At 48.8% G+C, this 21,258-nt stretch overlaps 2 protein-coding genes across 4 annotated transcripts in view; both read right to left on the bottom strand.

Moving 5' to 3' along the window:
* Positions 1 to 1,578: 1,578 nt before the first annotated feature.
* Positions 1,579 to 3,429, bottom strand: RPS26 (ribosomal protein S26). Its single transcript, XM_043967152.1, has 4 exons — positions 3,269 to 3,429; positions 2,779 to 2,956; positions 2,148 to 2,278; positions 1,579 to 1,679 (listed from the first exon to the last, which is right to left on the bottom strand). Exons 1-4 carry the CDS (start codon positions 3,269 to 3,271, stop codon positions 1,644 to 1,646), a joined length of 348 nt encoding a protein of 115 aa, XP_043823087.1. The 5' UTR covers positions 3,272 to 3,429; the 3' UTR covers positions 1,579 to 1,643.
* A 1,425-nt stretch (positions 3,430 to 4,854) lies between these two features.
* IKZF4 (IKAROS family zinc finger 4) overlaps positions 4,855 to 21,258 on the bottom strand; it is a 30,026-nt gene continuing 13,622 nt past the window's right edge. Inside the window, exons 1-7 of one of the 3 annotated variants that reach the window (XM_043968941.1) lie at positions 20,034 to 20,156; positions 17,027 to 17,131; positions 15,509 to 15,769; positions 14,496 to 14,663; positions 11,348 to 11,497; positions 10,492 to 10,626; positions 4,855 to 8,781 (exon numbers count right to left, since the gene is read on the bottom strand). In XM_043968941.1, coding sequence (XP_043824876.1) covers positions 8,021 to 8,781; positions 10,492 to 10,626; positions 11,348 to 11,497; positions 14,496 to 14,663; positions 15,509 to 15,749 — 1,455 coding nt within the window. In that variant the 5' untranslated portion in view covers positions 15,750 to 15,769; positions 17,027 to 17,131; positions 20,034 to 20,156 and the 3' untranslated portion in view covers positions 4,855 to 8,020. Of the gene's footprint in view, positions 8,782 to 10,491; positions 10,627 to 11,347; positions 11,498 to 14,495; positions 14,664 to 15,508; positions 15,770 to 17,026; positions 17,132 to 20,033; positions 20,157 to 21,258 lie in introns of those variants that run through there. The other 2 variants (XM_043968940.1, XM_043968942.1) reach the window with 2 other exon arrangements.

Raw genomic sequence — 21,258 nt, 5'->3', positions numbered from 1 at the left:
ACCTCTAACTTTAATCCCATTCTCTTTCCCTCTCATCCACTCTTCCCACCCAGGTCTGCAATCACATTATCTACTTGTCACCCATTACACATTACTTCAGGATCCTCATTTCTTGCCTACTTACCTCCTTACTCCAATCAATCCCTCAAATAGCTCTCCAACTGAGCACATCACTCCCCTACTCAAATTCCTTTTCCTATTTGGCATTTTTAAAAGCCTCAACCTGATTCCCACATTTTAGGCACCCAACACATACTGTAGCCCAGCTCTCCCGACCTTGTTGCCATTCATACCCAGAAGTCCAGATCCAATCTCCAATGGTGATTCATGAGTTCAAGGGCAGCTTTCTACAATGAGGTCTGACACCCCAATGATTGCTTCACATCCTCTCATCATGCTTTTTGACTATTCTGAGAATTTAAGTCTTAGGTGTTTTAAATTGTCCTGACCATATCTTTCATATTCATAAAACTGAAGCAGTTACAGATAAAACTTTGCACCTTTGTGCTCATTGACTAATCTTTGGATGCTTGATAGAAATGTTGCTCTCCAAAATTGCTAATGCCTCTTTAATTAAATGCCCAAGTTTGTAGAAAGATTTCATAATATAGCTATCCAATTTGAAGAATGAGACTTACTTCTCCATGGGGACAATGACAGAGGGCCTTCAGCATCCTAACTACAAGGATCTGTGACCCACATAGAAACCTTATGGGACAGAACATCAAAGGTATGAGGACCTCAAAGTGATACAGGTAGCACTGCCCCACCCCAACCTTCACAAGCTAGGGGATCTAGAAACCTAGAAATGGACAACTGATGCCTTGGACCATTCCACAGCTTTGAGAAATTCAGCTGTTAGTAAACTTCTATTAATATGGTTACACAAAGGCAAATGGAGACATAAAACGCTTGGGTATCACCTGGTAGTAAGTAACTTGATAATGTCCCCAGGCCCCCAATTAACAGCCTTCCAAGACCTAATTTCCGAAGGCGTCCAATATCACTGGCTCTATAATTACCAGCCCTCCCCCTCTTATTTTATGTACTTTACCTTCCAGCTCCTCACCAACTTTCAAGATGCAATCACAAACCAAAATTAATTCAGGCATTAAAACCATTATTTAATATGTGTAAAACAAAAGTAATCTAAGTCAGGTTGGAAGACAAAGTAAAGATACCTCAGGGTTAAAGAGCTTAATAGCTACTTAAGTTCAAAAACCTTAATTCAGTCTTACAATCAAACTTTTCAAGTTTGGCACTTACCTGTTATTTTGTCTACCCACATACTTTAGAAAACTTCTTGAGTAGATAGTGGGGCAAGGACACTGTTTTATAACCAGGGTTTCTTTTTTTTTTTCCTTTGCAGGGTAGTAGGGGTTAAGTGACTTGCCCAGGGTCACACAGCTAAGTAAGTCTCAACTGTCTGAGGCCGAATTTGAACTCGGCTAACTCCTGAATCCAGGGCCGGTGCTTTATCCACTTCGCCACCTAGCTGCCCCACCAAGGTTTCTTTTTAAAAGTCAAAAGGTAGGCTTACAATATTCCCCCTAACCCACAGATACACCAGGCACAGCATAAGGTAAACCAACCATTTTATTTTCCTCTGATTAGTTCAGGAATTTTGACAGACAGATAGAGCTTTACATTGGCTTTGGAGGGGGTCTGGGGGCAGCACCCTATAAAAGTAAAAAAAAAAAAGAGACAGTTTGTGAGCCAACACGGGAATAATATCACGCCTAGCATTTCCCCACTGCAGAAAGCAGAAATGGTTCAAACAGCTTTCTTATTGTTGCATCCTTTCATGGGCATTACCAAGGGAAAAAATTTTACATAGGGTATGTAATGCCCATAGGTCAGACTGTAAGGAATTACTTTTGAAGAGCTGTCTCTAATCAAAAACCATTACCATGGAATTAATAAAACAGTACCCACCCTCTATTGCAAATCAATATATTTTCTAGAGGTTCCAACCACAGCCCATTTATCTTTAGAGATCCTTTGAAATTTTTTTTCTCTTTTCACCTCTCCCTGAGCTAGGACCTTTTCTTATTAAAACTTCTCAATCCCAAGCAACCCTAGCATACTCTACTACCCCCGGCTCCCCTTCCTCTTTTTTTCGTTCTCACAGCTATTAAGAGACTTACAGCAGGTCTGAAGCGGGGTGGGGGTGTCCGATCCTTTCGTGCCTCACGAGACCGATTCCTCACTACCTTGCTGTGGATCGCGCAGCTCACACAGTAATGCAGTTTCACATACAGTTTGGGGAGCACATAAGCTGGTGAAGGAACAAGCATTATTGGCACCATGCTCACCCCCAAATATATTTAAAACGTCATGCTTTTTGAGAGCTCTTCAGCAGGTCGGTCATCCCCCAGGAGCCCAAGGACTGCCTCTGCACAATTCCCTTTGGGGTTCTAGTCTCAAATTCCATTTCCGTCACTAACTAGGCTCACTGAGTGTGACCTAACCACCCGAAATTACTAGTCTGTAACGTATAATACACAAATTACCTTGCCCTATATCAAGGAAAATAAATCTTAATCCTTAATAGGTTAGAAAAAAAGCCAAAGTTACTCGGCCAGGAACGGCCCCATTTCAAATTCTGGACTCTTTCCGCCCCCCCCCCCACCTCCCCCACTTTACAGGCGTGGAATGACCTCGGGAATTTAGCACGTTTGGGGCGGGTTTAAAACTCAAAGAAGCGCCTCTCGGGCCTGTCTTCCGGCGGAACGCGGCTCTAACGCCGGGATCGGGGCTGCAGCCGGCAGCACTTACAGTCGAAAACACTGGCCTCGGAAATGTCCCTGACGGCCGCGGCTTCCACGATGTTTCGGATGACGAACTTCTTGATGGCCTTATCCTTGGGCACGCAGCGGGCGCAGTTGGTGCAGCGGATGGGCTGCACGTGGCCGCGGCCCTTCTTGGCGCGCCCGTTGTTCCTCCTCTTCTTGGTCTGGGGCGACGGGGAGGCAAAGTCACGCGGGACCGCCAGGGGCTCTCCCCGGGCGTGCAGCTTCTCCCCCTCCCGACCACCCAACCCCGCTCCTGCCCCCTCGCCCAGCTTCTCTCCGCGCCCTGGGCCCGCCCGGGTCCGGCCTCCCCATCCTTCCTCCCTCTACCGACGTGATGTCTCGCCCGCCTGGACCCGGAGTCTTCACTCCCCCTTCTTCACGGACCCAGGTTCCACCCCATACCCCAGCTTCAAGAGCCTCAAGGGCCGGCCTTCCCAAACGCCACAGACCCCAAACCCACGCCACTTCCTCACCATCTTGTAAGTCAGAAGCTGAAAAAGGATCCGGTTTCGCCGCCGTCGCTCTTATATATTCACAGATTCGTGCGCCTACACATGCGCGCAGACAAAGTTTCTCCTCGGAGACAAACCAATACCAGGACTCACTTAACAAAAGGCCTTATTCTTTAAGACACCTATCTCCTGTGTCAAAATAAGTTTCTGGAGGTCTTACACTTCAGAGAAAGCGTCCCAAGGGACTATTCTCTTTAAAAGTGGAAGAATACATGTGGAACTACTTTCCCAGCAGGCTCCTCGAGGCTTTGGCTTTCCCAGAAGTGCTGCTGGGAGTTGTAGCCGGTCGGCTGTAGAGTCTCAAGGCACGACGGGAGTTGCAGTCCACCGAGTACAAGTCAATGTGAAGGACTGCCTTTTGGGAGTTGTAGTTTGAATGTGCAGGCAAGCCTACATGCGCGATGGGAAATGTAGTTCAGACGTAGCCCTGGAGGGCCCCCAAAGCCGGGAATCTCACCCTCAGAGTGAGTCCACGTCCCTGCCCTTTATTTCCTTCAATCCTCTTCTTGGTTCTCAGCTTCCTTCCTCCCCCCCCCCCCTCCAAAAAAAAGAATGGGAACAGAAAGGCAGATGATGAAACAGCTTTAGGCACATCCCACTGCCACCACGGGACAAAACGGCACCCTGTACTCAATATTAACTTCAGGGGCTCCCTCTCACCCCCGGTATCAGATATAAAATCTTTCATTCACAGCTTGGCCCCTTCCTAAGTTTTTTTTCTTCTCCTCCTCCTCCTCTTGCTCTTCTTCCACATCCGTCCACTTACATCTCCTTAGGCCTTAGGTTTGGGACAGATGAGCATCGGAACTTTACGCCAAGGGTGGTGACCACCCCTCCCTAGTAAAGTGTAATATTTGGGGCAGCCGGTTCCTGGTCATATTTAATTGTATTGCCTGCGGTAGCTAGCATATTACTTGGTGCATAGTAGACTAAACATTTGTTTAGTGAATTCCTATGCTTTCCAGAGGTGCCTGTAACCAGAAAAGGCCAGGAAGTCTATTCTGATAATCAATGCGGGTCGGAGGAGTCTCTCCAACTCCTAAACCAGGATTTTAAAACTCGTGTGTCATGGAGCCCATTCTGACATTTAAAATCAACCTCTCCGTTTTTCTGTTCTTTTTTGAGGTTTTTCTCTTTTGTTCTGATTCTTCTTTCACAACACGATTAATGCAGAAATCTGTTTAATGTGATTGTACATATATAACCTATATCACATTGCTTTCTGTCTTGGGGAGGGGGGAGAAAAATTTGGAACTAAAAATCTTATGAAAACAAATGTTGAAAACCATTTTTACATGTAACTAGAAAATAATGAAATACTTTCATGATAAAAAAATAAAATCAATAAAATCAACCTCTCTTGCTGTAGCAGTTTCACTTGGGGATTTCTTGTTTAGTCTCTCCTAAAACTTACTGTTACATCACCCAAATTGCTTATCATCTGAGGACAAAGTGAATCAGAATAAAAACATAGTGATAAAGTCTTTTCCCTCCTCGCCAGAACAGCAAAGCAGGGGAAGTCTGCAAAGACAGGAGGTGTTAAATTACTCATGTTTATTTATAACAGACCTTCAGCCAGTACAGTACAAAACTTACAGTAGTATATTCTTCGTTACACAAATATTTACTTACAATATATTACAGATACAAAACGCTTCGCAGTTAAGTCTCAAAAGCAAGTTTGACTCCCCTTAAGAAGAGAAAGAACTCTTTAAAAAAAAAAAAAAGGGAGGGGGGACCCAGAAGAGGAGAGGACAGGGGTTGAGAAAGACACCAAGTCTAGGATACAAATGAAAACCCTGGGAAAGAGAAAGAGGACAGAGGTGGTATTGCACTTTCTTCTTTTTTTTCTTTTTTTGTTCATCATAATGTCTGATTAAAAATATATATATATATATAATATGTACACAAGGAAAGAAGCTGCTAAGAGTGTTACAAAAATCCCTCTGCAGCTTGGAGACAGACATGGAAAAAAAAAACAAACCCAAAGGTTTGGAAAAGTATCTGCTTAGAAAGGGTTTTGTTGTTGTTTTTAATTCTGTTAGAAAAGGAAAACACCTCTTTCCTCCACATAGGTTTCAGGGTCTTTTCCCCCTTTTTTTCTTTTTTTTTTCTTTTTTTTTTTACAAAAGGAGCTGGGAGGAGGGGGTGAGCACATCTGAGGTCTTAGACCCTGGTTAAAGTGCAGTGATGATCTGGAAAGTGTTGGAGTCCCCTTCTTCCCCTCCTTTGAGTCTTATCTTGCTCCCAGCCCCCAAGTCTCTGCTCTCCTGGGCATAGCAATATCCTCAGAACATGATTGTTTGTTTTGTTTTGGATTTTTAGGGAGGAGGGGAATCCCAGGGTTGCCAAAGCAGAATGGGGAAAGGATGTGGGTAGGACCCTAAGGCTCTGATCTCCCTGGAGGGAATAGTCCCTCGGGGAGTCACTATCCCAAGCAGAATACTGTAGTAGTTCCCAGCTGAGAAAGGGAAGGAGGAGTAGAAAGGGGCTCAATGTCCAGATCTGCTCTGCAAAAGTGCAGTAGGGAGGTAGGAGAACAGTGTCCTACTTGGAAAGACCCCTCCCTTAGAGAGCCTCCATCCTTCCCCTCTACCTGTCTTTGTTCCTGTTCCTCCACCTCCCACCTCCCTGACCCTGGCAGCATCTGTTTATTGCTACGTGTCCAGGAGGAACAGACAGGTCCATCACAATGATGCTCCTCCACTCTACCTACACTTATCTGGGCCTCATGAAGAAGACCTCAGGGTAAAGGAGAAGGAAGAGAAGACTGTTTTAACATCTCCTCCCCACAAGGGGGTGAGATAGACTCCTCAGAGGCCCAAGTACCACAATTCCAGGTTGTGTCCCCCAGCCAACTCTGCAGTATCCTTCCCTGGGGACCCTTAAGAGATCCCTGAGGAGGGAGAAAAGGGAGAAGAGGCAGAAGAGGCAATGAGGAAAGGGGTTGTGGGAAGAAGAAGAGGAGAGTGGGAGTTGGAGGAGAAAGGTGAGAAGAGAGAAGGACCAAGTGTTGCAACTTGTGAGGTGGTTGTGTTTTTGTTTTTTTTTTTGTTTTTTTTTTTAACATAGAAAAAAAAACAGCCTTTGGTTTGAACCTCAAGGAAGCAAGAGAGCCAGGTGGCTGTGGCCCTGGGCTGGGACTCCATGTATATAGAGATGCTTCCCCTTCCCAGGGGCCTCTGCCTCCCTCCCAGACCACCAAGAACAGCCAAGCATGCTTCAGGAACCAGGAGGGAAATTAATCCCTCCTTCCCTGCTTCCTTGGCACCAGGCATGAAAGGGGCAGTGAAGGATGCCCTCAGTCCAGATGTGCTGGACGCACTCTCCCTGGGGCAGGGGTAGGGTAGGGGCAGGGGCATATGCCCACCCTGCAATCATTTTTGGTTATATTGAAATAATTAAAAGTGAGGAAAGAAACATCCCATTCTTATGACCACTGACTCTGAGGATGGAGCCTCAGAGCTCAAGAATGGGATGGTAATCCCTGCTGGGGAAGGGTGAAGGCAGCAAGACTGAAGGGCTGGGTCTCCTCCTTGTCTTCAGGCAGCAATAGACTTAACTGGTTTTTCATATGGTGGGGAAGCCCCTGAGTGCCTAGAGAGGTTTCTGGGGTGAGGGAGTCAATTGAGGAAGCATTGAGAGGAAGAGAAGAATTGGGTCTTCTCCTTGTCCCCCATTTCCAATTTGTCAAGGATCCTTACTCCCAATGCTTCAGAGACAGAAGGTGCAGACCCAGCTCCCACACCCCTGAGGATGTCAAACCAGGGTGCCCCACGTGGAGGGAAGCCACCACTGAGCACACGGCCCGCTTGGAGGACCACAACAGCCCCCTTGGAGGACCACAACAGCCCCTGGGAGGTTGAAGGGAGAGGATGTCACATCCTAGTGGGAGACCCAGAGTGCAAATGCAGGCTTCAGAGTATTCCTATTATTAGGGGAACGAGGGAGAGGATTCTGAGCCTCACAGTGCCCTGGAGTGAACTTTTTCAACCCTCTTCTCCCCTAAATGGGGGAAATCCTTCATTCATTCATTCATTCAAGAACAGTGCAAGCTGCCCAAGGTGAGAGGGCAGAGAGGTATGGAGTGCCAGGGTAGGGGTGTCCCAGAGAGGAGAGATAATGCCACAGAGCTATGGTGGGGCCAGGAGGCACCGGCACCGGCACCAGAACTGAGGAATCTGGCAGTGTAAGTGAGGGCTGAGGATCAGGGACAGCAGTAGGCAATGCCCCTCCAAACTCTAGAGAGCTTCCCACCCCACCGTCCTAGGGATGTGGAGAAGTGGAAAGAGGAAGGGAAATTAGGATTGGACTGGAGAAGAGATGAGGGGGAAGCATGGTAGGTATCTGATAGACTTTTTCTGTAGAGGGCAAAACCCCTCCAGCTAATAATCTTACTAAATAACTGAGTGTGAATTTGGGGAAGTGGAGGGGCTAAAAAAAGGGAAGAATCAAAACAAAAAACCTGTTTCATCACAATGCTTAAATAAATCAGCTTGGCGACTTGCAGAAAAGAGAGGGTGGAGAGAGTGAGGAGTCAAGTGTGAAATCAGGCAGGCAGGGATTATGTCTGTGTGACAGGCTACAAAAGCAAAACTCAGTGGGGTAGAAAAGCGGACAGTGGGAGGCAGGGGTGAGATGGGGGAGCCGGACACCTCTGAAGGTAGGGGGAGCAGACGGGAAGGGCTGGGTTGGAGAGGAGGCCAGAGATCACTAGCCCACCTTGTGTTCTCCTCGAACAATGTGGGAGGAGAACTCGTACCGGTCCTGGCTGTGGTAGCCACAGATGTTGCACTCAAAAGGGTCCCTGAAGCCATGGCAGCCCATGTGGATGGTGAACATGACGTGGTCCAGGAAGAGGATTCGGCAGTGCTCACATTTGAAGGCCTTCACTGGCTCTCCGTCCTCACCCACCACCCGCAGCACGTCCTTGGCAGGGCCAGGAACACTCCGGGGAAGCCCTTCCTGCATCTTAGGATCCTCTTTGGCGTAGGCAGGGCTGGGCCGGCTCCCCACAATCAGAGCAGGGGCTGGCTGATTTGAGGGACATTGAGGGGTGGTTACAACCCCCCCACCCCGCTCCTCATGGTTGCTCTCTGTGTCTGTGGAGTCCTGGCAGCCATTGCTGGGGGAGACCCCAGGGTCAGCCAGGGGACCCCGGGCCCGGTAAAGGAGGGGACCCCCATCAGCCAGGTCTTCATGCCCCTCACTGGCTTCCCGGGTTCCAGGCAGCTCCAGTCGGCCAGGGAGGGGCTGCATCTGAGTGTAGACAGAACTTATGACAGGTGTGAGCTCTGAGATGCAATTGGCAGGTGGAAGGCGAAGTGGGCGCAAGTGTTCTGTGCCCACAAAGGCTAGTGAACCAAAGCCCGGCTCCAAACCGTGGTGTGCAACCAGCTCCACATCCTTCTCATAGCCACCTGAATTCATGTCAAAGGGGAGATCGGAGAGGCTAAAGCGCATCTGCTTCTCACCTGCAGGGAAGGAGAAAGCACCTGAGCCCCCAAATCAAAGAATACCCCAAAGGGTGGCATTTCTTTGTGTGCTACCCTCTACTCAGGCCCACCTTCCAGATCTGCCAACCATAAGAGTTCAGGATCCTCTCAAAAGGGGTCCTCACCCAAACTAGAATCTAGGATCCAAGCTGGGGATGCCAGAGCAGACTATGTACTTCCTAGGATCAAAAGATCATGGGATAGCACCGGCCCTGGATTCAGGAGTACCTGAGTTCAAATCCGGCCTCAGACACTTAACACTTACTAGCTGTGTGACCCTGGGCAAGTCACTTAACCCCAATTGCCTCACTAAAAAAAAAAAAAAAAAGATCATGGGATGGAGCAGCTAGGTGGCACAGTGGATAGAGCACTGGCCCTGGAGTCAGGAGGACCTGAGTTCAAATCCGGCCTCAGACACTTAACACTTACTAGCTGTGTGACCCTGGGCAAGTCACTTAACCCCAGTTGCCTCACACAAAAAAAAAAGATCATGGGATTTCCAGCTAGAAGGACCACTGGAGATCAGGTAGTCTAGCAAACTAAGATACAAAGAAGTGAGGAGGCTCTGTGTGTGTGTATGGGTGGTGGGGTGGGGGGTGGCAGGGTCCGTGTGTGGCCAGGACACAGACGGACCAACTCTGCTCCTCTAAGGCTCCAAAGAAGGAGATTCTATCTTATTCCTGACTGCTGGGACACTCCCAGTGAAATCTGACTTCTTTCTTCCCTGTTCCAGCTCCCAGGTCTGTTCTTTCTCTCTTTTCCACCCAGGGTAGCTGCAGACATGGACTCCTAGACAGCTCTGCTCCCAAGGCAGCTGTGTCTGGGGGATGGGGACAGTGTCCGAAGACAGGGCCACTAACCCTTATGGAAAGATCCCTGTGGGGCCCATGGTAACAGAAAAACGTCCTAACATCATCTTGGTTCTGGTGTTATTGTTATTTATCTTGTTAAATATTTCCCAATGACATTTTAATCTGTTTCAGGCCTCTGAGTGTTTGACACCTCTGGCACAGTGGAGAGAGTGGTAGACTGGGGGGAGGGGGGTGTGTGGAACGTGTCATCAGGGAAACCTGGGTTCAAATCCTGCCTCAAGACATTTGCTAGTTGTGTAACCCTGGGCAAGCCCATTACCTTCACAGTCTCAGTTTCCTCATTTGAAAAATGGGGATAATAATAGCCCCTTCCTTGAAGGGTTGTGAGAACCTGAGGAGATCACCGATGCTTTGCAAAGGTTCAGGCATTGAGACTGGGCCTTGTGATTGTATTGGTTCAGGGCCCTTCCAGGTGAGGTCTTCAACTGCTCTGCAGCTCATAGTCTGAGAGAGCTTCCTGGAGCAGTGAGGGGTTAAGGGACCTGCCAAGGATCATAACCAGTCTGTCCCTGAGGCAAGCCTTGAATACAAGTCTTCCTGGCTCCAGGTCTGGCCCTCTCCACTGTGCTATCTGAATATGACTACCTTGGGAACAGAACTGCTTAGAAGACTGTACTTAGAGTTGGGGTAGGGGGGAAAGGAAGAAAGACACAGCTGTAGCCACAATCCCATGCATGTAAACCTTAAAACACAATGGGAGTTATTGTTATTTTTATTATCTCAGGTTCCAAAGACTCAGAAGGACTTTAGGAAACAGAGAACTATTTCCTATAATCTCTGCAACCCCCCCCCACTTCCATTCATTTGAGTGTCTTACCCACAAACTTCTGGGGGGTGGAGCGTTTGCGTTTGGTGAGGCTGTTGGCCAGGCGGTCAATAAAAGTTGGCCGCTCAGAGGATGAGTGTAGTAGCATGGAATCTGGCACCATCTCGAGGTCACGCATGTCATCACCTGGAGGAGATGTGGGAGTAGGATGAGAGGAAAGAGGGTCAGTTTGGGACAGAAATGTAGTAATGGGACAGGGGTACCATGATCCACATAGCTTTCAGGACCAGAAACCCAAGGTAGACGAGGCATGCCCTGGGACTAGAAGACATCAGGTTTTGCTTGCCTTACCCTCATCAGAAATCTGCTCTGTCAATATTTCCAATACTTTACTATGTAAATTGCAGATATTTGTATATCAGAGAATGGATTCAGTGATGAAAGGGATATTAGAGGTCATCTGGTCCAATCCCCTCACACGGTTGGCACTCATCTTTTGTCTGGCTCTCATCTGTCTCCCTCATTAGACTAGGGGTAAGGACTGTGTCTTCTTCCTTTAGTTAAGGGGTTCTTAACTGGGGTTCTGTGATCTTATTTTAGGAAAACTTTTGATCACAATATAACTGGTTTCCTTTTTAATCCTATGTGTGTTAATTTGTATATTTAAAAGCATTATCCTGCCAAGGGGTTCATGGGCTTCACCAATCGCTGCCCAAAGGGTCCAGGGTACAAAACAGGTAACCTGATACAGAGAAGGCCCTGAACACGAGAGGCTGCTCCAGATGGGGTGTTGCTGAGCTGGCATCTCCCCTGATGTGATCTCCCCTGTCCCCCCGGAGCACTGGGCCAAGAACACTCCCAGCATCTTTCCTTCCCCCTGCCCTTCTTAGGTGCCCTGCAGCCCCACCTGGTGCTCCAGCCAGGGCCTGGGCTTCAGTGCTGAGAGACTGCAGGTAGTTGTGACACCGCTCTTTGTGTTCCTCCAGTGTGCTCTGCTGCTTGTAGCTCCGGCCACAGTAGTTGCACTTGTACGGCTTGCCCACCGTCGGGGAGGAGACTAGAGTGGGGTTGGGGGCAGGATGGGGAAGAAATAGTACTAGGGTCACTTACGCTCCCCAGAAAGGCAAAGAACACTCAACACCTGGTGCTGAGAGGACCTTAAGTTTGACTTCATAGCTCCACCTGCTAGAGGCAAACACATGTCTAGGGAGTGAGAATGGTCTAGGAGAGCTGGAGGAGGGAGAAGGGACCCTTTTTACCAGCTAGCACAGGGATGGAGGTGGTGGCCAGCTGCTGCTGTTGGAGGATGAGGACAAAGTCCCTTGACAGGCAGGCTAGCCACACCCCAGGGCATCAGAGCCTGGGCCCCAAGCTGTGGTTTAACCTTTCTACGGGGCGGATGGGTAAGAGCGGCTGTTTATCAGAAAAGGGGATTTCTTGCTTACGCACCTTTTGCTTTTGTTGAGGGGAAAATGTTGGGCTGGTGGCAATGAACCAAGAGCCCTTGGGACTTATGTGGGGTCAAGGGGGAGTTAGCTCTCACTCCATTCCATTCCTAGTTTGGCTTCCATTTCTAACCTGAGTTTTCTGTACATTATTTCTCTATCTCTAGATACTGATCCCCTCCTGAAATATGAAGGGCATCAAGAAGATGTGACCTTAATAAGATACTGAGGTTGAACGGGGAAAGGAGAAGAAAAAAAGACAATGAGGGTTTAAAAGAAAAGGAAAGTACAAAGAAGAAAAAGAACATAATTCTTTACCCCTGAGGAAGAACATAGTTGTTTTGGTTAGTTTGCTTTTTAAAGGCTAACATTCTTATGGGAGAGGCAGAAGGAATATTGGAAATATGAGGTATTAGAGTTTCCATTAAAGAGGCAACATGGTATAGTGGATAGAAAGCAGATCTCAGAGTCAAGAAGACCTGAGTTCAAGTCGCACCACTGACAGATCATGGCTATGTAAGCCCGGACAAGTCGCTTAACCCCTCAATGCTCTAGGCTCTAAGACTAAGTTGTAGAGAATGTGGCCACCTGCATTGGTAGAGGGAGTTTCCTTACCTGAGAGGCCCCTATATCACTGAAATCACAGGTCTAGGCCCTATCCTTAAAGAGAACCCTAGGGAGCTTGAAGCTGAAGGGTAAGGGTAGTGGAGAAGGAGAAGGGTGTGTGAGCAGAGGAGGAGGGTTATATAAGAAACAATGAACTTTTGTTACTGCGTGTAATGGAATGTTACTATGCTGTAATAAATGATGAACAGGAAGAATGCAGGGAAGCATGGAAAGCCTTCTATGAACGGATGCAAAGTCAAGTAAGCAGAGCCAGGAAAGCAATACACACGCCTACAGCACTGTAAAGGGAAGCACTGCCGCCGCCGCAGAGGGCACAAGAGGGTGTTTTGCTGATCAGGCTATAAAGGTCATCAGGAAGCTAGGAGGAAGCACCACTAGGAATCTGGGTCTCCCCCATAGTGAGGGAAAGGTGGCTGTCTCGGGTCTGTAGCTGTTTTGGTCTCTGGAAATGCTGGCATTTGAGCAATGAGATGAAAACCGTCCTGAGATGGCCCCTGGTTTCACCATCCAGGCCAATGGCAACGTGCTCAGGCCTTGGGGAGGGCCACCCTTTTGGCTGTTATGAAGAACACGTCGACATTAACCCCCAGAGGCTGGACCCTGGACACCATCTTTTTCTGCTCTTGCTCACCAGTCACCCATCTCCCACGAGAAAGCATCTCCCCAATTACCCAGCCTGTCCCATCCCTGCAGTGAGCCCAAATCCCTAGAGCCCAAACAACCTGTTTCAAACCAGCAGGGGGAGGCTCCCTACTCCTCCTCCTTCCCATTTCAAGCCTAAACTCCACTCACTGCTAAGAGTCAGCAGACCTCCCTGGCTAGGGGAAATAAATAGGCTCCAAGGGGCAGGGGTAGCTGCTTTTATCTGTGTAGTAGATGGATTAGGAAGTTAGGGAAAGGAGTATTTTGTCTGTCTCTGCTGCCCCAACCCTGGAGTGGAAAGGTCCCCCCCCAGCTCTGAAGGAGAGCTCTGAAGAGTCAGAGGCCTGGAGAAAGAACAAGGAGGAAGCGGTTGGGTTGGCGAAATGACAAGTGCATTTCTCTCATAACCCCCTCCCCCCATCCCACCCCATGAATTTTAGAGATAGAGTAACATCAGGAAGAGTTTTCAGGGAAAGGCTCCCCAGAACCTTCTCAACAGCTTGTCTGTTGTCCTCTGCCTGAGCCATGAGCCCTGCACTGAATGAGGAAGCTGGGAAGGGCTGCCTGCCCCCTGAATTCACACAATAATGAGCATCTATCTAGACTGAGCTGGGCAATAGCCTCGACTTGGCCCCAGTCAATTTATTCCAGATCCCGAGCCCTTGCCACCCTCTGGCCCTGTACTTGCCCTAAGAAGAGGGACGGAGGCAGAGACTTGTGGATGGATTGATTACCTGCTCTCTTTCCCTTCCAGACTAGGAGGACCTTTATGGGAAACAGGAAAGAATGGGGGAGAAGGTCTAGGAATCATCCCTACATCCTGACTCAGTGCCTAAAGAACCCAAGGCTGGGCCTCCTTACACCTGTGGGACTTAGAGTTGGAACAGGTGGGGTAGGAGGATGGGTTTCCCCCAGGGCTCAGAAGTGGGGATGTAATGGGGAACAGATGGCTCTGGCACCAGAGAGGACGACAGCTATGAGACACCACCATTGCCTCCTATTCCCCTTTGCTCCTCTGCATAGCTCATGGTAGACACTACGTGTCTTGCCAAATATCCCCTGACATTTCCCACAAGGGCAAAGCTACAAGGCACCATCAACTTTGCAAATGTTAAGGCTTTTTTTTTTTTCCAAGCTTTGCTACTTTCTTTCTCCCCCAACTAAATTATCGACTCTCCAAAAACGAAGAGCATACTCGCTATTTCTTCTGTATGGCTGGGACCCGTGTTAGTCGACTGAGCCAGAGGGCCTTGTGTGGAGTGGGATTGGGGCTGGAGGAGAAGAGGTAGTTCCAAGGTGCAACCCTCCCTCCCTTCACTCCCCTCTCTGTGGCTCACTGACCGGAGTGGGTGCGGAGGTGGCCAGTGAGAGCGTCTCGCCGGCGGCAGGCATAGTTGCAGAAGGGGCATTTGAAGGGCTTCTCCCCTGAGTGCAGCTTGATGTGGCGCAGCAGGTTCCCCTTCTGGGTGAATGAGGCACCACACTGGTTGCAGTGGAAGGGCCTCTCACCTGCAAGGGAGACAGACCCCAGAGGGGAGGGGAGGGAGAGGGTTTTTAAGGCCAGACTCGACCCCCCACCTAACTGGCTCAGAACACCTCTCTAATAGGCAAGGTGGGTCTATGGTGCCAGGCAGGACTGTGCCTTAGGAATTCCTGCTTTATCTAGTTACTCCTTGGGGTAGTCTCTCTCAGGGCAGTAATAGTGTAATGGTGCAGGGATGGGTGCCAGGCATTTGTGGGAGGGAGGGCAGAGACAGTCCAGTGTCTCTCTCCAAGGGCATTGGCACAAGATGGCCTTTTGGCTTTAATCAATGACTGAGCTCCAAATTACCTCCTCTGTCCTAGAAGCCAGGGGGGAAGCATTGAAGTGAAAGCATATGTCCATTTTTGGAGAAGAGATTAATGGAGGTGGGGGAGGGGAAATAGAAGGGAGAAGGGGAAAAAGGAGGCCCTAGGAGGGCTTGTAAGAACCAGAAACAGTCCCCAGGAATCCCAATCTTAGCTTACCCTAGGAAACTCCTCCAGGTCTCAACACAGCACCCCCCGCCAAACCTCATGGGAACAATTTCTGTCACCACCTCCTCATTGTGATGAATGAGATAGGTGCCAAGAAGGAGCAAGTGAGGTTGGGAGCCCAAGTTCCCCTTTCTGCCAGTTTGAAATAAGTCATAGGAGAGCTCGTTCTCTTCTTGTTCCGTGGCCTCCCCTCACACCCTTCCTGATCGATACTTTCCCCCAGTAACTCCTTAGCTATTTCATAGCTACCATCTATGCAAATATCCCAAGAAACACTTTCCTTTCCCCACCTGCAACCCCACACGAAAGCCTTCCCTGGGAGCCCCATCTCTGCTCACCCGTGTGACTGCGCTTATGTACCATAAGCACATTGGGCCCGATGCAGACCATACCACAGATGTCACACTTGAGCTTGCCATTGGGCAGTCGAATGCCACCAGGGGAGTGGGGCTCTGGGCCGCTACCATCACAATAACCCAGGGGCTCAGACAATGAGTCTTCTACAATCACACTGTCCTCCTTTTCCAGAAGCCGATCATCTGGCCCCAGCAGTCGGCTTGACTCTTCATCACTGTACATCTCCACCTTGATGGAATTACCTGGGAGGTGAATGTTTCATTAATTAGGACAAGGACGAGCAAAGATGGGGAGAACAATTTAGGGCCAGAAAAAACAAATTGGCCAGACTTTTGAAAATTCAAGAGTATCCAGGAAGCAGTAGCCATGGAGAGGGGCACCTGGTCCTGCTGCGGCTTGGAATATCTTTCTCTTTTTAATTTTTTAAAAATTATTATTATTTTTTTAAGTAAGGCAATTGGGGTTAAGTGACTTGCCCAGGGTCACACAGCTAGTAAGTGTTAAGTGTCTGAGGCCAGATTCGAACTCAGGTACTCCTGAATCCAGGGCCGGTGCTCTATCCACTGTGCCATCTAGCTGCCCCTTGGAATATCTTTCTCTATCCAATCCACCCACTGGGTAATCAGGCTTCAAGAGTGAAAAGATTGGGAGTCAGTATTGTGTCTTCTCTTACTAGGAAAAGGGCTGTGTGTGTGTGTGTGTGTGTGTATGTGTGCACATGCGTGTGTGTGCACATGCACACGAGAGCACACATATGGGGAAATGGAATTCCTTTCAACTTTTCTATCATTAAACAAGATGTCTGATTCAGTCCAAGGCAAAAAGCCAACCAGAGACATTGGTGGCAAGATGGTCTTGGGAGGGTTTGGTGGGGACCAGGGAGGGTGTGGGTGGACTAGAGAGCAAGGGAGGAAAGAAACATAGGTGGTGGACATATATGACCCAGTTTATCCTCCCACCCTCTACCCATTCCTCTTCTCAATAAAGCTAATGGCAGGGAGGGTGAAAGAAAGAGCTCTGACTTTAGCTCTGACCTACATTCCTGACTACTGCAAGAGAGTGTCACAGATCCAAGGCCAGCTGGGGAGGGGCAGTCACAAGGACCCCCCCCCCCCAACAGGATAGTTAGGTCTAATACGAGGGCCCTCCACCCTCTGCCAACCTCCCCACGCAATACCTCATTACCCTTTCTGTTTGACAGAATCGGGAAGCTTCTTCAGCATTTAAACTTGTTTAACTCCCATTTCCCTACTCATACTGCATGTTCCCCATGCCCCCCACCTATACCTAGTTTAACTTTATTTTTGCTTAACTGTGACTAGCCATTCTCCTTCCAGAAACCAAAGGAACCTTGGACACTGGGCTCCCCAATGCTCTTAAAGGGTTTTGGGAGCCGGATAAAGATAACCAAAGATAAACAGGGAACTGAAGGTAAAAGGGAACGTCTGACACAGGGATAAGACTGGGGTTGGGAGTAGGAATGAGGGCTTGATACTTACCACTGAGTGAGCAGATGGGTGAAGAGTGCTGGCTATTTGGGGTGCTCACAGTGGGCCCCACTGGGGCCCCACTGAACTCCTTCTCCAGAGATGAGTCCCCGCTACCTTGGGGAGACAAAGCAGAAGAAGGTTAATGGGGGAAGCTAGAAATATAACCACCCAGCACTCACTGTGTCCTCTTGTCCCTCAGCACTGAGAAGTGAGCCACACGTGCCCCATTCAGACCTCAGGGAAACAGGGCGGCTGGGGCCCTCTCTACCTCACTTTATAAGGTTGAGGGGAAGAACAGCATCATCAATTTACACCCACAGGAAGCGAAGCAGGACTGGGGCTTGGAGAGCTGGGGAAAGGAGACAAATAGGGGCCTCAGGAGGAAGGCATTTTCATGGGGAACATGGCCCCTCCCAACAGATCCCAAAGGCACCTCCTAGATCTTCTGGGAAGACCAGATAGACTGTTCTCTAGGTACTTCCACATATATCACCCACCACAGGGACTTATCTCAAAGGAGGTGATGGGTAGGCCTTTTCTTAGGCAGGGGCTAGAGCAAAAGTTCTGTTTTTCTAAATCCACAGACTCATCCTTGGACTCCTGACCCCAAACTTTAAAACTTGCCTTTTCTAGGAAGCCCTCCTCATGGGATGGACTCTACCTGATTCTGCTCACTCTCCTACTTAGTGTCCCTCAAGCGCCTGCCCAGTGAGTTTGCACTATAGTTTATTCATTTGGATTTGACTGATATTTTGCTTTATACAAGTATTCTTTAGTCATCTTATACGTGTTTTCAAGCAGATTATGTGGTTCCCTAAGGAGAAGGATCGTATGAATTTGGGGGCAAAAGGAAGAGAATCCTCCCTTTCCATATTACCCTCATCTTTTTGTACATGGGAAGCAGTTAATAAATGCCTGCTAATCCCCACATAGACATACATGTTACAGGAATATGCAGATAAACATACTCAGACAGGCATGAGTGGGCCTTGCTCCATGCTTCTACTGACATTCATAGATACCCGTTACACAGACATGAACACAGAATTTGTAACATCTCCAGTTTGGAAATCCAGCTGTTGTTTTATCCAGATATCTTTTGGTGAAGAGACTTGCTCTCAGAAAATAAAGACTGAATTCTAAAGAGGCCAGAATTTGAACCATCCATCCCTACTCACAAAGTAAGAAATTCAAGGACTCTGCCTGTAAGAGATCCTTCTGTTTGGTCAATGAAGAAAAAATAATCACTCTTGATCGTCTTTCATCAAAGTCCCCCTTTTCATTCTCTACTCAACTTCTGGAGGTTCCCAGGCTTTAAACCAACTTCATGGGGCTGTTGTGAGCTTTATAAACCTTAAAGTACTAAACAAGTAAGAGTTCTCTTTTTTGTCTTTAGATCTTCAAAAAATGCCTCATGGCCCAAGACTCATTCCCTCTTCTGGGATGGGATATGTCTGCTTGAGAATCTTGGATAAGACTACAACTACGGGTCCTCGCCCCATCTTCAGACTCCCTTAAGTAAGGCATTATACAGAATTTGGGGAGAGGAAGGATGAAAAGAGAACCTGTATTAACCGTTTAAATCAATTAACAAGCATTTCTTAAGCACTTACTACACGGCCAGACCCAGTGCTAAGGGGTGGGGGGAAAGGTGAAATCAAAACAGTTCTTGTACTCCAAGAAACTATGTCTAACAAATTATTTACCTGCTTAATATGAAACTGTCTTAAGGAACTTGATAAGGGAAGGAGAGAGATATGGGGACTGACTTCACAAAGATCAGAGAACTTGTTAAGGAATGCCATTAGATTCTTGGTGAAAAGGCATTGGTTCTGAATCTGGGTTAGGAGCATGAGAAGGAGCATTCCCTTAATAGCCAAGTGGTGCCAGTTCATGAAACCCTTGGATAGGGCTGCTCTCTCTAGGATGAAAGTGAGGGAAAGAATATTCTCATCCACTTCTTCCTCGGTGAGTACCAGAAGATTGTTATATACTCAAATTAATTTTTAAAGGGTTAGTTACCTCCAAACAATAAGTTTCAAGGGTTAGAAATCAATCTGGGAAACCCATGGACTTTGATTCCTAGTCAGGAAGCAGAGGGAACAGGAGCTAGCACTGGGAAAGTCATCAAATCACCTCAAGGCCTCAGGAGCTCAGGCGAGGGAATTTCAAATATCCCAAGTTTCTGGGAAACTCCAAACCAATCAAGCTGAAGTTGAAAATTCATGTTCCTGGCCAAGGTTATCACAGCAAGGCTGACTTCTTAGCCATCAGAACCAAACCATGAGGCTCATCCCTTAGGGCCAGGGGAAGGAGGAAAGAGCCCACAGGTGATATATATTTTACATTCTGGACAGGCTAGCACTCTGCTCTCACCTTCCTCTTCCTGATCTACCACCAATGGTATCTACTCTTAAGAAGCAGTCAGGAAATTAAAGAGAACCTTGAATCCTCACACTTCTCTGCCAGGGCCTTGACTCTGGCAGATCTCTTTCTTAGCAATGGGACTCTGAGATGGGGGGCAGTTGGCCTGGTCCAAAGAAGCCAGGTAAATGCCAAGCACAAAGCAAGGCTCCCTACCCCCCACAGCCACAGCCACATCCACACCCACTGTGGGGACATGGCTGGGAAAAGGAAGAAGCCCCCTCTACCTCTACAAACCTAAGGCATCTAGGGTTGAGTCCCTATTCCCTCTGACCAGCTTCCCTCTCTTCTCCCCCCAGCCCACCCAGGCCTGCTTTGGCATTTTACCCCTGGCAGCTCCATCTGTGTCCCCAAGGCCTAATCGAGATGTCACCACTAGCTCAGGCGGCTCAAGCCGTTGTCTTTGCTTAGCAACGCCAAACGCCCTCTCCCATCCTTGGCAAGCATAGCAAGGAACGCCCCCTCCCCCTTCCCTCCTCCCTTCCCTATACCCCTCTCCCTTTCCTCAGGCTCGGGAGTTGTTTCTGAATTGGCTCCCTGGCCCCAGCAGCCCCCTTCCCCCTCCCTCTGTCCACTTCCTGCCTGAACTTACATTATCCTTCCCTTGCTGGTGAGACCCCAGGGTGCAAGCGCAAGCCACCGCCTTGGAAACGGTGCTGGAGTGCGGGTGGTGTGTGCATGTCTGCGTCTGGGTGGCAGGCAGGGGTGAGCCCAGCCACTCACCTTCCAGGAAGCATGGATTCCTGGAAGTGAGGGGAACCGCCGTCATTTCATAGGCACCAGCAGCAAGCAGCCCGGTGAGCAGGGGCCCACAGCTGCAGCTGGCAAGGAGTGCTCGGCTTGGGGTGGGTGTGTGTGTGTGTTGTGTGTGTGTGTGTGTGTGTGTGTGTGTGTGTGTGTGTGTGTGTGTGTGTGTGTTTGGGGAAAAGGCTAGTGAGAGAGAATGGGGGGCGCTGAGGCTAAAACATCTCTTTCCCAAGGCAGCGAGAAGGGCTGAGAGGGCGGGGGAGGCAGATGCCCTCATGCCCAGCAGACAAAGAACAACTACTCAACAAATACCTGAGAATCCAGGGAGTGTGTGCAAGGGAGGAGGGGGAGAGGGAGCTGCTGGGCTGGAGGGGCCACGAGGGGCAGGCCAGCCAGCTAGGGAAGCTAAGGCCTCAGATGCCATAGGACCTAGGACACAGAGCAGCTGCTAAGGCTCCAGGACTGGGCCAAAGCCACTCCCTGCAACAAACATGGGCAGCCCCATCCCTATTTTTCCTCTAGCAGAAGGGAGGTCTTTCTCTTTAGCGCTGGTAGCTCGAGACAAAGCCCTCTTTCCCAACAGCTGAGAGGACCAAGTACATTCTGGACCCTGGCACGTTCTACTCTGCTGTCCAATGCCCTTCTGGGGACCCTAACTATTTTTGTGAATTCATGAAACCACTGGGCCTAGCTAAATACATCTGTACCATTCCTCCTTGTCTCCCCCGCCCAACACTGCCCTCTGGGGCCCCTGTGCCATCCCCCTCCCCCAAGGAATCAGTCTTCTAGCAGGATGATGCCTCGGCTGTGCTCCCATGCAAAGGGGCTGCTCACTTTAGAGCTGACCTACTTTGAAGGACTAGATTCTCTGATTTTGAGACCCTGGGGGTAGAAGGGACTGGGAATTTGAGAGAAGAGACGGTGTCCATTGTAAAAAAGGGGGAACTGCACCACCTATTCCTGGATCCCTTTCTACTGTGATTTCTCAAGCATTTTGCTATTCCTGAAGGCTTGAAGTAATAACTGTTACTGAAATACATGGACTGAGTTTGAAATGCTCAGTTTCCTCT

This window comes from Dromiciops gliroides, chromosome 5, assembly GCF_019393635.1.
Source record: "Dromiciops gliroides isolate mDroGli1 chromosome 5, mDroGli1.pri, whole genome shotgun sequence".
In the NCBI taxonomy this organism is placed as follows: Eukaryota; Metazoa; Chordata; class Mammalia; order Microbiotheria; family Microbiotheriidae; genus Dromiciops; species Dromiciops gliroides.
Note: the sequence above shows the minus strand (reverse complement) of the source record. Positions and strands in the feature narration are given on the sequence as shown.

Coding starts and splice junctions, on each gene's coding strand:
- RPS26 (XM_043967152.1), bottom strand. Junction 2,279..2,778: donor CGAGGCCAGTGTTTTCGACT/GTAAGTGCTGCC, acceptor TTCCTTCACCAG/CTTATGTGCTCCCCAAACTG. Junction 1,680..2,147: donor CACCCCGCTTCAGACCTGCT/GTAAGTCTCTTA, acceptor TTACTTTTATAG/GGTGCTGCCCCCAGACCCCC.